Here is a 16,770-nt window from a genome sequence, read left to right on the forward strand (position 1 = left end):
AGAAGTTACCCCTCAGGTCCCTTTTGAACCTTTCCCCTCACAAACCTTTGCCCTCTAGTTTTCAGTTCCCCTTCTCTGAGAAAAAGACTATGTGCATTCACCCTGTCTATGCCCCTCGCGATTTTATATACCTCCATAAGGTCACCCCTCAATCTCACATTCCAAGGAAAGTGACATGCTTGTAAGGTCACAGTCTACTTCCAATACAGTTCCACTTGGAAGGCACAGCTAAGTTACTCCCGCACTACTCCCGTGGACTGGGTTCAATCCTGACCTCCGGTGCCGTCCGTATGTGGAGTTTACACATTCTCACTGAGACCCTGCGGGTTTCCTTTGGTGTTCCAACTTCCTTCCACATTCCAAAGTTGTGCTTGTTGGTAGGCTAATTGGCCACTGTAAATTGCCTCTAGGGTAATAAGCAAGAGGTAGAATCTGGGGTTCTTGAGAATTAAGTAGGATTATCACTGGATTGGTGAAGATGGGGGCTTTATAGTCAGCATGGACAGTATCATGTAGGACCTGTTTTGTGCTGTCTGGGTCCCTATGACAATTTATCATTCGCTGCACAGAATGTGAAGTTTGGTACAACAAACTGAATGCAGACTTCAGGGAATAAAACTGAGCAGCATCTGGTCACCACAGGGAGTCTGCATCTGGCTTCTTTGTAAAAAAAATGTATATATTTTTTATAGCACAAGACTGCAAGAGCAGGAGCAGGAAAAACCAACAGTGGCCCTGTGATATATAATGCAAAGTCTGTGCAATTTTTTTCCATTACACCCATCAAAATTTCCTTTCTTGGTCTAACGTCCATTTTTCAAGGCCTGAAGACAGGGAACAAATCACTTCTAGTTTAACAATCAAATTTCTAAACAAGTTCAGATTTTTATTCCAGGGCAAATTCACCTCACATTCCGCCTTGGGAGTCTCCAACCTGATGGCCTCAATGTCGATTCCTCTAACTTCTGGTAACCCCACCCCTTTTTCTTCACCCCACCCCCCCCCAACTCCTTTGTCTTCCCTTATTCCTGTGGCTCCCTTCCCCCGCCTTGATGACCTGCCCATCTCCTCTTCTCCCCTCCCCCATCCTTTATTCCATGGCCTACTGCCCTCTCCTACCGGATTCCTTCTTCATCAGCCCTTGGCCTCTTCTACCCATCGCCTCTCAGCTTACTACATTTTCTCCCCCTCTCACCTGGACTCGCCCATCACCTGGACTCACCTGTCCCCTGCCTGCGTGTGCTCTTCCCCCACCTTCTTATTCTGGCTTCTGCCCTCTTCTTTTCCAGTCCTGATGAAGGGTCTCGGCCTGAAATGTCAACTGTTTATTTCCCTCCATGGATGCTGCCTGACCTGCTGAGTTCCTCCAGCACGTTTTGTGTATTGCTCCAGATTTCCAGCATCTGCAGAATTTCTTGTGTTTCCGCTTTTGTTTACTTGTGTTGATTTATTTTTAATTCTAAGTCAGGATGCAGGCAATACTGGCAAGGTTGGTACATTACCAATGATGGAGCAGATGTATCACTTCCTACAGTGTGCTGGGGTATGTCTACACTGTTGTGTGGGTGATCCCTATGCACATCCCTTGAATGAATAAAAATAAATAAATAGCCTGTTTCTGTGCTCTCTATTCAATATAAGACTTTGGGAAGGTGGTAGTGGACAGGATTGAACCACTACTGTCTATTGTGGCTTGTTAGGATACTGTGCAGAGTATTGAAGGGCCAACCCTGTTAGTCTGAAGCTAGTGTCACAGCTGGGTTAACTGACGTAGTAACATAACTCAAATGGAATGCCAACATTCAGTGCATTCAGACACAGTACAACCTCCCCACATGTTCTTCCTATGACCCTGTGTGTGTTTCACACCATGGTTTCCTTCCATATTCTAAGGGCACAATGGTTGGTTGGTTGATTACCAACTGTAAATCATCCCTGGTATAGGTTGCTGGTAGGAGAATCAGGGTGAAGTTCATGGGCATGTGAAAGACAATAGGTTACAAGCAAATAAGTAGCAGACTGCAATTTGATGGAGTGAGCACACTCAAGGGGCCGAGTGCTCTCCTTCCATATCATAAGGAAATATTTTTAGCAGTTTGACAAAACCTATCATTTGCTTCAAAATGATACTCCACGTCTGGGGAGAACGGAACAAGGATGAGCATGTCCTTTGTACATTTCTCCATGTCCTCCCTTGCCTCAAAGCACATTTCCATCACTTTTACAGACCATTTTGCCTTCATAATAATAGCTGAAGTAATTCATCACCATAAAATACCATGGGATTCCAGAAGGATGTAAAAGAGCCAATTTAAATAATTCTGTTCATGATAATGAATAGTCAACACTAAATATAGATTCTCATGTTTCAGGTTCTTTACTTTGAAATCAGATCCAATAGTAATTTTCCCCTCTAATCAATAAACTCTTTTATTTGCAAGTATTTTCACTTGTTTTACCAGTCTACTATCTATGATTAATATACCTTACATATTTCCCCACTTGTTTGTAAATATACCATTCCAAGAACCCTTTTTGTTCTTTCATAGGATGTGGTCAACAAGGCTGGTATATACTCTTCCTCAATTGCCCTTAAACTGTGTGGCAATTTTAGAATGTACTTTCAACCACATTAGTCTGTTGTCATAGAACTTAAAGCAATAAAGCACAGGAACAGGCCCTTCAGCCCATGATGTCTGTGCAGACACCAAACTAATCCCATCTGCTCGCACATAGTCTATATCCTTCCATTTCCTGGCTGTTCATGTGCTTGTCTAAATGCCTCTTAAATGTTGCTATTGATCTGCTAGCGCCACTTCCCCCAGCAGCGCATTCCAGGCACCCACCACGCTCTGTGTAAAAAAACTTGCCTCGTAAATCTCCTTTAAACTTTTCCTCTCCCACCTTAAAGATATGTATTTGCCTCCAGTTTTTGCCTGTGTCAGATTGGCAAATTTTCTTCCCTAAAGGACACAGGTTTTTATGATAAACAATAGTTTCATTATCACCATTACTGACGTAAGCTTCGTAAGCTAAATAAGATTTATTTAATAACCTCAGTTAAATTCCCCCAGGAGGATAGGAACTGGATCACTTGTCCAGACTTCTGGATATCAGTAAGTTAGCAATTAAACATATCTGGATTGAAAATGAGAACAGTGGGGTTTGGGAAACCTCCTGTGAAGTATCTCCTTGTCCACTCCAGCATTCCCAAGTAGGACCTCCTGAAAGTTCATCCCTGGTCCCCTGAGCACCCTGTTTGACAGCATGACTGTATTGTATTTCACCTCCAAAATTCATTCAATTGCCTTCAAGAGAATAAACTTTAAAGGCAAAGTTTGACATGCTGAAACAACTGTAAAGTATGCTTAGCTCGACCGACCTGGGGTGGGTATCTAAGTGATCTCCCCAAATATCTCATCAGTGTTATTAAGAATCTTAAGTATATGAATTATCAGTGCATTTCCACATTAAAATGCATTAGTTAGCTCTTCTAAAACCCTGGTCAGACAAAAGAAAATGATGATTCCCAGTCTAATTAGGATAGGGAGGTAGGGAACTATCAGAACTGCACACAATACTCCGTGTGTTCTCAACATAACATCCCAACTCCTGTGCTCAATGCCCTGTTTGATGAAGGCAATCGTGACAAAGACCTCCTTCATCACCTTGTCTACTTCTGTTGACATTCAATTAAGTCAAGAGTGATCTGAACTCAGCTTCACTTCCACTTTCCTGCCTGTTCCCCAAAACCCTTAACTCCTCTATGGACCAAGTATCTGTCCACATCAGTCATGAAAAAATTCACAGTTCACACTTTGTGAAGAAATTTCTCCTCACCTCCATTTTAAATAGACCACATCTTATTCTGAAACAGTTTATTCTGAAACAATTCTGCTGAGTGCAATTAAGGCCTAAATTACCCAAATTACCTAATTTGGGTGATAGAGTTTTGTGACAGTGAGTTCTGCTACAAAACCACGTCTCACTGTTCCAGGAACTCCATTCCTTCCTAATCTGGGGTGCTGTCTGCATGGAGTTTGTATATTCTCCCTATGACTGCATGAGTTTCTGTTGGGTGCTCCACTTTCCCAAAGATATGCTGGTAGATTAAGTGGGTCCTGTAAATTTTCCCTTTGGGTAGATAAGTGGCAAAACATTTACAGGAGAGTTGATGACATGTGAGTGAAAATAACTTGCAGGGCTACAGAGAAAGAGTTGGGAAAGAAACTGATGGAATTGCTCTGTTGGGATATGGCATGGATGTGATAGGCTGAATAGAACACAGAACACTAAAGCACAGTACAGGCCCTTCAGCCCGCAATGTTGTGCCGACATTTTATCCTGCTCTAACGTTTATCTAACCCTTCCCTCCCACATAGCCCCCTATTTTTCTATCATACATGTGTCTATCTAAGAGTCTCTTAAATGTCCCTAATGTATCTGCCCCCACAACCTCTGCAGGCAGTGTGTTCCACGCACCCACCACTGTGTAAAAAACTTACCCCTGACATCCCCCTTATATCTTCCTCCAATGACCTTAAAATTATGTCCCCTCGTGTTCGCCATTGTCGCACTGGGAAAAAGTCTCTGACTGTCCATATAGGCTCCTTCTTTCTGTTTTCTTTCAGTTAGCTAATCCTCTATCCATCCAATCCTAAACCATGAGCTCATACCTTGAGTAGTACTCTTCCCTGTGGCATCTTATTGAAGGCCTTTTGGAAATTCAAATAGACTATTTCTACTGGTTTCCTTTATCCTCCAAGAACTCTGAGATGTCAAACACAATTTATTTTCTTAAAACCATATGAATTGCTCTTGATTGCATTAAAATTTTTGAATTATGCTGTCCCCTCATTAACAAGATTCCAGATTTGACTAATGATATTTGTTGAACAATCACATAAAAACCACATCACACTGAGATATCAATTAAAGGATCTCTGTTTTAACATCAATGCCTTGCACAAAGCCTTAGATCTCAATGTCAGGCACTTGAAACCTTATCACTGGTTGCTCCACCGCTGATTGCAGCCTTTCTATTTTATACATATCAAAGTTGTTTGCTGCAATTTTTCCTTCACTAATCATCCCACACCTCCCAATCGCAGCGAGTCACTCAGGGCAGAAACAATGGCATAGGGAAGTGTGGGAAGATATGCCCACTCACACAGAAGATCACCACATCCCCTTCCTCTACATTTTCCACCATTTTATGTAGGAGTTCAGTGGCTGCCATGGGTGAATCCCTTTAAGGTCTGACATCATTCCCAGTGATCAGCTTAGAGGAGGAGTCCGGGTAGCTAAAAACATTCCCAAGTGTATTGTCTGGGAGGGAGTTCAGTTCCTAAGCAAAGTACCAGGAAAGGAAACAAGAACAGTGAGAGGCTGTGGGAAAGGAACCCAGCCTAATGCTCCTTGAAGCAGCAAGGTGGCTTCTGCACCCTAACAGCACCCCACAAACTCTGGTATCCACCACCAAAAAGGACAAGGGTGCATGCACACGGGAAACACATTTCTTCCATATCACTGGATCCAAATCCCAGAACTCACCACCTAACCTGTTGAGGGAGTGTCTTCACCAGAAGGACGGCAGCAGTTTTTAATTGTCCATCCCTAACTACCCTTTGAGAAGCTCACCACCGCCTTCTCAAGAGCAGTTAGGGATGGACAATAAGTTATGGCTTTGCCAACAACATCCACAGTTAAAAGGTCAAGGGAAGTTGTGAAGGAAGTATGTTATCAAATACCAAATACACTGGAACAGCTGTATCAACCACAGAAACTGTATTTCAATGGAACACTGATGAAGAGTGTCCTATTTTTATGTAACTCATTACCCACCTAATGGAGATTTAGAAGTGCAGACAATGAATTCCCAAGGAGGAGCTGTATTGGAATTCCAGTGTTGGTCCTGTGCTCGTTCTGGCCAATGCTAACTGAGGTTTCAGATCTGACTTCATCACACACTGATGCTCACTCATGCACTCTCACAGACACATAGAGTCACACACAGAAACACACACAAACACACTCATACACATGCAAAGACATGCACACTAACAAAAATATAAACACATACAAACATACACACTCACACACACTTGTTCACCCATGTACACACAGAAACACACACACACACAGGTTCATATGCACACATACACACACACAGGTTCATATGTGCGCACACACACACACACACAGAGCCTCATACACACACACATGAAACACACGTCTAAACATTATGACACAATTAAGTGCTGTCACGTCCTACAAACACATGTCCGAGCCCACACCAGTGTCACACAGAGAACGACCTTCCCTCACTGTTACCAACTCCACTAGTTCACTGAAAACCATCCGATGACTCAGTAACGTCCCAGGGAAACACCTCACTTTTTCCGTCTTCTCGGCTCCCAGTGACGTTGTTATTTTGTGAATGTGCAGCAATTCCCATTGCACACAAACTCACCGCTGCAGGAAACGTCGCTGCCTCCTGTATCCGGAAATCGCTGCTGCCACTGAGCCGTGAGGCGAATATCAAATAATAAAGGAGACGGGACGTGCGAGGTTGGCGAGGACGAGACTGGCGCTGGCGAACGCAGAGGAGAGTCGCTGGTACAGCGAGGATACACCGCTTCCCCGCCCCCTGACGGTGCCGAGCCCCACCGAGCTGAGCCTGAGACAGGCAGGCACCTCCCATCGCGGGTGACTCAGACAGGCTGGTGCCTTCTGTCTGTAGTCCAACCGCGCAGTGACTGAGGCAGGCTGGTGTCGTCTGTCTGTAGCCCAGATGGGCAGTGATTGAGAGGTTGGTGTTGTCTGTCTGTAGTCCAACCGGGCAGTGACTGAGGCAGGCTGGTGTCGTCTGTCTGTAGCCCAGATGGGCAGTGATTGAGAGGTTGGTGTTGTCTGTCTGTAGTCCAACCGGGCAGTGACTGAGGCAGGCTGGTGTTGTCTGTCTGTAGCCCAGATGGGCAGTGATTGAGACAGGCTGGTGCCTTCTGTCTATAGTCCAGCTGGGCAGTGATTGAGAAAGGTTGGTGTCTTCCAGCTGTAGTCCAATTGGGCAGTGATTGAGACTTGGTGTCTTCTCTCTGTGTCCCTACTGGCAGTGACTGAGAGGCTGGTGCCTTCTAACAGGTGTTTAAGAGGCCTTTAGACAGACACATGAATATGCAGGAAATAGAGGGATATGACTCACATACAGGCAGAAGAGATTTAGTTTAATTTAGCATCACGTTTGGCACAGGCATCGTGGGCCGAAGGGCCTGTTCCTGTGCGGTACTGTTCTCTGTAACTACAGCCCAGCTAGGGGGTGACTGGAAGAGCCTGGTGCCTTTTTCCTGTAGCCTTACTGGCAGTGACTGAGAGACTGGGTGTCTTCCTACCTGTAGCCCAGCTGGGCAGTGACTGAGACAGGCTGGCACCTTCTGTCTGTAACCCAACTCCGCAGTGACTGAAAGGCTGGTGTCTTATAACTGGTGTTTAAGATGCTTTTAGATAGACACATGAATATGCAGGGAATGGAGGGATATAGAGCACATACAGGCAGAAGACAATTAGTTTAATTTGGCATTCGGGTGGGTCAGGCAGATGCTGAGTTCCTCCAGCAGTTTATTTTTTGCTCCAATGCGTATGATGGGAGCATTGTGGTTGATTTACAGGGCTGGTAAACCAGGGGACTGGAGTACTGAACCAGACACACAACATTTGAATTCAGCTAACAATCTGGATAATAAATATTTTTTAAAAATGAAAATGAAACTACCAGTTGCAGTTGAAAACCCAACTGCTTTACCAAAAAGAAAAATTCATGGAAAAAAACTTTATGCTACTTAACTTTTCTGTGACTCCTGACCCATAGTTAAGAGTTTGGGTTGAAAGCTGAACACACCAGTGACTCATACCTCCCACAATTGGATACTTTAAAAAAAATGTCCAGAGATTAATATATATTTATTTATAGATCACCTCTGTTGCAGAAGATTAAAAAAAGATGTTCAGGATATCTGGATTGCATTTAATTTGCAAATTACGAATATGAGAAAACAGGAATAGGAGAAGGCCAATCAAGCCTACTCCACCAATCATCTGTGATCTACCCCTGCTCTCATCTCCCCCTCTGTGCCAGTTCCCCATTGACCTCAATTCCTGATATTTCAAAAATGTATCTACTTCCTCTTTAAATACCCCCAATGATTTGCTCTCTGGGATAGAGAATGCCAGAGGTACACCAACCTCTGTGAGAAGTTCCCATGTACCTCAGTTTTAAATGACTATCCCCTAAACTTGTAACTACATCAACTCATTGGAGATTCTCCCATTAGTGCCCACATTTCAACATCTACCTCATCATGTCACCTCAGCATGTTATACATTTCAATGAGATCTCCCTTCATTCTTCTAAACTCCAAAGAATATGGATCAAGCTCCTTTAGTCGATTGTGACAGGACAATCCTCTCATCCCAGCAATTAGGGTCTTAGAGTCACACAGACCCTTCAGCCCAGCTGGTCCATGCCAACCAAGGTGCCCATCGAAGTTGTTCCTATTTGCCTGCATTTGGCCCTTATCCCTCTAAAACTTTCCTATCTATGTACCTGCCCAAGTGTCCTTTAAATTATTTCACCTGCCTCAACTACTTCCACTGGCAGTGTGTTCCATATAAACACCAATATCATCACCAGCAACCTGTCCTGGTCAAATCACATAGATGCCACGGCCAAGAAAGCTCACCAGCTCAGGAGGCTAAAGAAATTCAGTATGTCCCCTTTGACACTCACCAACTTTTATCGATGCACCATAGAAAGCATCCTATCTGGATGCATCACGGCTTGGTACGGCAACTGCTCTGCCCAGGACCACAAGAAACTGCAGAGAGTTGTAGACACAGCCCAGCGCGTCACGTAAACCAGCCTCCCCTCCGTGGACTCTGTCTTTACCTCTGGCTGCCTTGGTGAAGCAGCCAGCATAATCAAAGACCCCACCCACCCGGGTCACTCTCTCTTCTCTTCCCTCAGGTAGAAGATACGGGAGCCTGAGGGCACATAACACCAGGCTCAAAGACAGCTTCTATCCCACTGTCTATTGAATAGTTCCCTTATACAAGCTACCGTCGGGCAGGAGGTACAGAAGCCTGACGTCCCACACCACCAGGTTCAAGAACAGCTACTTCCCTTCAACCTCAGTATAGCAACACTATGATCACTTTGTACTAAAATGAACTTTGGTTTTATTTTGTTTTATATGTGTTCTTTCTTGTAAAAATAGTGTATAATTTATGTTTATGTTTTTCTTGCAAATGCTGCTTATCTGTTGCTATGTGCCTGTGATGCTGCTACAATTAAGCTTTTAATTGCAGCTGTGCATACATTCTTGTGCAGATGACAATAAGCTCGACTTTGACTATGTCCATTTGCATAGTCTAATATCTTCATTGCAACATGTGCTTCCACCTATTTTCATCTCATCAGCAAACTTGGATACCTTACACTCTGCTCCCACCTTCAGATCATTAATATAAATCGTAAATAATTGCGGGCCAAGAACTGATCCTGGCATCCTACCACTTACAATCTTCTAACCTGAAGAGCCATTTATTCTGACTCTGTCTTCTATGCAATAACCCATTTTCAATCCATGCTAGCACATTTCCTCTAATACCACGAGCTCTTATCCATCACCCTTTCATGGCACCTTGTCAAGTGCATTCTGAAAATCCAAGTATGGTACATCTGTAGGTTCCATTCTATCAACTCTGCTTTTAATATCCTCAAACAAACTTGTCAAACATTGGTATTGGTTTATTATTGTCACTTGTACCGAGGTACAGTGAAAAACTTGTCTTGCATACCGATCGTACAGGTCAATTCATTACACTGTGCAATTACATTGGGTTAGTACAGAGTGCATTGACGTAGTACAGGCAAAAATTACAGTGCAGAGTAAAGTGTCACAGCTACAGAGAAAGTGCAGTGCAATAAGATGCAAGGTCACAACAAGGTTGAATGTGAGGTCATAGTCCATCTCATCTTATAAGGGAACCATTCAATAGTCTTATCACAGTGGGGTAGAAGCTGTCCTTAAGTCTGGTGGTACGTGCCCTCAGGCTCCTGTATCTTCTACCCGATGGAAGAGGAGAGAAGAGAGAATGAGCCGGGTGGGTGGGGTCTTTGATTATGCTGGCTGCTTCACCAAGACAACGGGAGGTAAAGACAGAGTCCAAGGAGGGGAGGCTGGTGTCCGCGATGTGCTGGGCTGTGTCCACGACTCTCTGCAGTTTCTTGCAGTCCTGGGCAGAGCAGTTACCATACCAAGCCATGATACATCCAGATAGGATGCTTTCTATGGTGCATCGATAAAAGTTGGTGAGAGTCAAAGGGGACAAACCGAATTTCTTTGGCCTCCTGAGGAAGTAGAGGCACTGGTGAGTTTTCTTGGCCATGGCATCTACATGATTTGACCATGATTTACCTTCCAAATAAAAAAAATGCCAACTTGGTTTGATTCCATTGTCTGACTAGCTATTTATTCCTCGATTATAGATTTCTCAGCATGGTCCTTGCACCTTATTGTCTACCTGCACTGCACTTTCTCTGTAACACTTTATTCTGCATTCTGTTATTGCTTTCTCCTTTGTAATACCGCATTGTACTTATGTCTTGGAATGATCTGTATGGATGGTATACAAAACAGAGCTTTTTACTGTATCCTGGTACATGTGACAATAATAAACCAATACCAATTACCAACAGCAGCTGGTAAGCTAACAGGCCTATAGTTGCCCCCTATGTATCTTCCTCCCTTCTGGAACAATGAAGTCACAGTTACATTTTCCAATCCACTGGTACCTTTCCTGAAATCAGTTAGTTCTGAAAACTTTCAACCAATTGCTCCATTGTCTCTGCAACCACTTCCATTAAAACCCTCCAGTCTACACCATTGGGACCTGGGGAACTTGCCTGTCTTTAGTCCCATTAGATTTTCCAATAATGTCCTTTGTGATGGAGATAGTTACAAGTTCTTTCATGGTGTTTTAAACTTGCCCATCAGAAGTCTTTGCAATGCTTGCAGTGACCATCACCGTGAAGTTAGATTTAACTTATCTACCACTTCTTTGTCTCCTATTATTAATTCCCCATCCTTGCTCTCTGGGAATCCCACACACCTAGCTACTGTTCCTGTTTCTTTTTAAAAAAAAATATATACACATACAACCATGATTTGGCACCACTGTATTTATTACCCATCAAAAGCATGGAAGCTGCTGGTTTCCTCCCACATCCCAAAGCTGTGCAGGTTGGTGGGTTAATTGGCCACTGTAAGTTTCCCCTAGTGTGTAGGTAATTGGTAGGAAGGGTTTGGAATGTGGGGAGAAGAATGTGACTGTGTAAAAAAAAAGGTGCCTGATGTCAGTATGGGGCTCCCGCAAAGCGAGAAAAAATTGCAAGTAAGGAATTGGAAATTCTCTTGAGAAAGAATAATTTGCAGGGTTATGGGAAAGCTGATGGCACTACTCTAGTAGGAACCATTGTAGACCCGATGGGCTGAATGGCTTCCTTCTGTGCTTTAACAATTCATAAGAGATATTTTGACTGAGAGTACTTCCAAAAGAAAAGAGTGCAGGTCTGATCAGCAACAAACAAACTGCTGGAGGAATTCTGCAAGTTGAACAGCAGCCGTGGAGGGAAAGGAAATATCGATGTTTGGTGTCAAGACCCTGCATTATAAGGGACAATAGCATCTCCTCAAACCTGGAGTCAAAAGGTTGCGGGACTGATGGTCCCTATCAATGCAGGAACAAGCACCAACAAACTGCTGGAAATGTTTCCAGTGTCTGAGGAGTTTGGGTTTCTAATTGCTGAAAATATACTTTGCAAAGATAGCCATAATAATGAAACCACATTAATTAGATTAGCAGCAACTTGGAGTGAAGCACAAAATGGAAAGAGTTCTCGCCCCAACTAATACTTCCCAGTCATTGGATTTGCATACTTCCAGAGTTTGAAAGGGAAATTACATATGCAGGAATAATTTGGCAGTGCCACTGAAATGAAAGCAGCCTGAAGTGTGCAGTTTTTTTGATTTACATTTTCTCTTAAGCCAAGTGTCTCTAGTAATAGAACCGTTGGTTAGTTATTATTTCGGAACCCCTGTAGCCCCGCTGGAGAAACATCATGTCCTGGGAAGTTGCTTCTTGTACACCTAAATACAATCAATTGATCTGTAAAGGAGTTTTTAATACCACTAATGAATGTAAAAAAAACATGTTAATCCAGAACAATAATCTATTTACAGTGTAATATTAAATGGCAATATTAAATTTGCCACAAATAAGCTGCCATCCATATTAACATACAAGCAAAAACAAGCGTTTCACTGAACACTGACATCTGACACACTACTTCAGAAACTGGTCCAACTTTTTTTGAATATTCGCAAAAGCATCCTTTCCCATGTAATCCATGTTTCCTTCCTCCCATCTGCGCCGGTCCTCTGCTTCCTGTACTTGGTCAGGGTCCACGGGTGCCCCGTCAAGCGAGAGCTCCGAGAATGAGTCCGTTATATCCTTCTGCGGAGGGGGAAGAAGAATGCAAGAATGTTTTACCGGTGAGGAACAGAAAAGAGACAGAGAAAGACAAGAGACTGAGGAGTGCAGATGGGGAACAGAAACACATGTAAAAGAGAATTTAACAGACTGCAGCCATGTGCACTTGAACCAAAATTCAGCTTACTGAACATCACATTGCCAAAATAATTAAGGTTAAAATATTACTGAGAATGAGAAATTAAAAGTCCTACCTAATCAGAATTTGAATGAGAAAGATCAAATTTCAAATGCAATATTTGGCCAGTGTTCAGATCTTCAAATGTTACCTCAAAATGTTTCCCTAACATTTGTTGTTTTGATCAAGTGCCCTTGAAATGCAATCCTGGTTAAATTGTACACCAATTTTCACAGCATACGGTAATACCATGACCTTTGGTCTACTTCTGGTGTTTCATGAAAGGCAGGACAGGACAAAGCTCTATTGCTCTTCACAGAACTGGGCCACAAGATTTTTACATTCACCTATATATAAAAAAAAAGAGAGCATACTTCATCCAGAATACTGCATCATTGCCTCATTGCTGCACTGATATGTCACCTAGAGTGCCGTCAAGTTCAGGACTGAGATTTGAATTTATGACTTTGTGATAAGGGCGAGTGTGCAATCACAGGGCATGGAGAGAAGATTGGCTGGCTAACTGGAAATACTAGACATAAATGGGCCTCTCTCTGGTTGGTAAAAAAAATACCAATTACCGATGTAACACCATCAGTTGTAATCCAGTTGGTAAGATGAAAATTGCAAATGTCGCTCCACTCTAAGACTGGAGGAAGGCAAAAGACAGGAAATTATAGGCCAGTTAGCTTGACTTCAGTGGTTGGTAAGATGTTAGAGTCCATTAATAAGGATGAGGTTTTAGGGTACTTGGAAGCACATGATAAAATAGGCTGAAGTCAGCATGGTTTCCTTAAGGGAATATCTTGCCTGACAAATCTGTTGGGATTCTTTGAGGAAGTAACAGGCAAGATAGACAGTCAATGGATGTTGTTTACTTGGATTTTCAGACGCCTTTGACAAGGTGCCACACATGAGGCTGCTAAACGAGATAGGAGCCCATGGTATTACAGGAAAGGTACAAGCATGGACAGAAGATTGGCTGACTGGCAGAGTGGGAATAAAGGGGGCCTTTTCTGATTGGCTGCCAGTGATTAGTGGTGTTCCGTAGGGGTCTGTGTTGGGTCCATTACATTTCACATTTTATTTTAACGATCTGGATGATGGAATTGAGGGCTTTGTGGCCAAGTTTGCAGAAGATACAAAGATAGGTGGAGCGGCAGGTAGTGCTGAGGAAGCAGGGAGTCTGCAGAAGGACTTGGACAGGTTGGGAGAATAGGCAAAGAAGTGGCAGATGGAATACAGCGTAGGGAAGTGTACGGTCATGCACTTTGGTAGAAGGAATAAAGGCGTAGACTATTTTCTAAACAGGGACTGAATTCAGAAATCAGAGGTGAAAAGGGACTTAGGAGTCCTAGTGCAGGATTCCCTAAAGGTTAACTTGCAGGTTGAGTTGGTAGCAAGGAGGGCAAATGCAATGTTAGTATTCATTTCAAGAGGACTAGAATATAAAAAGCAAGGGTGTAATGCTGAAGCTTTACAAGGCATTGGTCAGACCACATTTGGAGTATTATGAGCAGTTTTGGGCCCCACATCTAAGGATGGATGTGCTGGCATTGGAGAGGGTCCAGAGGAGGTTCCAGGGAATGAATGGATTAATATATGAAGAACATTGATGGCTTGGGCCCTGTTCTTGCTGGAAGTTAGAAGGATGAGGGGGGATCTCACTGAAACCTACCGAATATTGAAAGGCCTGGATAGAGTGGACGTAGAGGGGATGTTTCCAGTAGTGGGAGAGTCTAGGACCAGAGGGCACAGCCTCAGAATAGAAGGACTCCCCTTTACAAATGTGATGAGGAGGAATTTCTTCAGCCAGAGGGTAGCGAATTTATGGAATTCATTGCCACAGATGGCTGTGGCGGCCAAGTCGTTGGGTATATTTAAAGCAGAGGTTGATAGGTTCTTGATCAGTAAGGGCATCAAAGGTTACGGGGAGAAGGCAGGAGAATGGAGTTGAGGGAAAAATAAGTCAGCCATGATTGAATGGCCTAATTCTGCTCCTATGTCTTATGGATCTTGAGTAATGATTGGTGTGTTACAGGTTGTCAGTGCTGGGTCCTCAACCTTTCGCAGTTTACATGATTGCTTTGGGTGAAGTGGCTATAGATATTGTCAAAACGTATGGCGGAAAGGAGGGTTTCAGCAACAGCTGAACTGAGGCACGAATGGGATCAAACACCAAGATCTTCTGAGATACTGCAAACATACTTAGAGCTGAAATCTACTTGCATTGTGTAATAATGGTAGCCCTGTCTTACAATAAGTGAGAAAAAGTTTCAGTGGAATACAAAACAGATAAACCAATGCCTCTAGCACTGCAACCTCTCATTTGTGATGATATAGCTCAGCAAAAATAAACTAGCAGGAAAGCCATGTCATTCTTATGCACCTGAAGCAGAAATAAATCCAATGGTGTTATTTATACCAGAGTTTCATTATACCATACAGGATGTCAGAAATACCTGTAGATACACTTTCAGTTTCAACTCCAATATGGGATATTCATGCTTAGGCATTCAAGTTAGAATTGTGCTCAAGATTCCTCAAAGTCGAACTGCTCTGCCCAGGGCTGCAAGAAACTGCAGAGTTGTGGGGACAGCCCAGCACATCACAGACACCAGCCTCCCCTCCTTAGACTCTGTCTTTACCTCTTGTTGTCTTGGCGAAGCAGACAGCATAATCAAAGACCCCACCCACCCGGGACATTCTCTCTTCTCTCCTCTTCCATCGGGTAGAAGATACAGGAGCCTGAGGGCACGTACCACCAGACTTAAGGACAGCTTCTACCCCACTGTAATAAGACTATTGAATGGTTCCCTTATACAATGAGATGGACTACGACTTCACGATCTACCTTGTTGTGACCTTGCACCTTATTGCACTGCACTTTCTCTGTAGCTGTGATACTTTATACTGTTATTGTTTTTACCTGTACTACCTCAATGCACTCTGTACTAACTCAATGTAACTGCACTGTGTAATGAATTGACCTGTACGATTGGTATGCAAGACAAGTTTTTCACTGTACCTCGGTACAAGTGACAATAATAAACCAATACCAATAAAGTCTGACTTGATTATCTTGCACTGAACTCTTCTGTGGACCTCCTCCATTTCCTTCTGCCCTACAACCCTCTGAAATCTGAGGGTTTCCTCATATTCTGGGGTCTTGCACCATCTCCCTCATTTTCACCACTGACGGCTGTGCCATTACCCACATCAGGCCTGCACTCTGGAATTCAGGGCAGGCACGGTAGTGTAGCAGTTAGTGTAACGCTTTACAGTGACAGCGACCTGGGTTCAATTCCCGCCACTGTCTGTAAGGAGTTTGTACGTTCTCCCCGTGTCTGCGTGGGTTTCCTCTGGGTGCTCCGGTTTCCTCCCACTTTCCGAAAAAGATGTACGGGTTAGGAAGTTGTGGGCAAGCTATGTTGGCGCCGGAAGCGTGGCGATACTTGCGGGCTGCTCCCAGAACACTCTACGCAAAAGATGCATTTCACTGTGTGTTTCGATGTACACGTGACTAATAAAGGTATCTTATGAAATATAGCTTCTCACTCGCTGGTGCTCCTTAATATCGACTGTTGTTCAAGCTTTCGGTCACACTAGAAATCACACAGCACGGAAACAGGTCCTTCAGCCCATCTGGTCCATTCCGACCAAGATGCCCATCCAAGCTGATCCCATTTGCTAGTGCTTGGCCCATAACCTTCTCAACCTTTCCTATCCATGTATCTGTCCAACTGCCTTTTAAAAGTTGTTATAGAACCTTTGGAGCACAGAATGAAGTCTTTCAACCTGCCAAGTCCAGGTTGGCTCCTTCCAGAATGATCCATGCAGTCCCATTACCCTGTTCTTTTCTCCAGTTCTGCAAATCATTTTCTCCTCAAGCACCTATGCACTTCCCCTGGAGGCCCAGCTGACTGCTTCCACCAGCCTTGCTAGCGATGTGTTCCAGGTCATCACCACTCTCTACATAAACAAGATTTTTTCCTTTGCATCCCTGTTGTATCTTTTGTCCAACACTTGGATAGGTTGGGGGT

At 43.6% G+C, this 16,770-nt stretch overlaps 2 protein-coding genes across 4 annotated transcripts in view; both read right to left on the reverse strand.

Annotated features, from left to right (window-relative positions):
- The window catches only part of LOC127575917 (arylsulfatase D-like), a 47,606-nt gene extending 40,377 nt beyond the window's left edge, over positions 1-7,229 (reverse strand). For both annotated transcript variants that reach the window (XM_052026155.1, XM_052026153.1), the window contains exon 1: positions 6,473-7,229. The gene's annotated coding sequence lies outside the window, so the exon portion shown is untranslated. The remainder of the gene's footprint in view (positions 1-6,472) is intronic.
- Positions 7,230-12,125: 4,896 nt separating this feature from the next.
- The window catches only part of gyg2 (glycogenin 2), an 83,349-nt gene continuing 78,704 nt past the window's right edge, over positions 12,126-16,770 (reverse strand). Inside the window, exon 12 of one of the 2 annotated variants that reach the window (XM_052026156.1) lies at positions 12,126-12,573. In XM_052026156.1, coding sequence (XP_051882116.1) covers positions 12,403-12,573 — 171 coding nt within the window. In that variant the 3' untranslated portion in view covers positions 12,126-12,402. The remainder of the gene's footprint in view (positions 12,574-16,770) is intronic. The other variant, XM_052026157.1, reaches the window with a different exon arrangement.

Source organism: Pristis pectinata, chromosome 11 (assembly GCF_009764475.1).
Source record: "Pristis pectinata isolate sPriPec2 chromosome 11, sPriPec2.1.pri, whole genome shotgun sequence".
Taxonomy (NCBI): Eukaryota; Metazoa; Chordata; class Chondrichthyes; order Rhinopristiformes; family Pristidae; genus Pristis; species Pristis pectinata.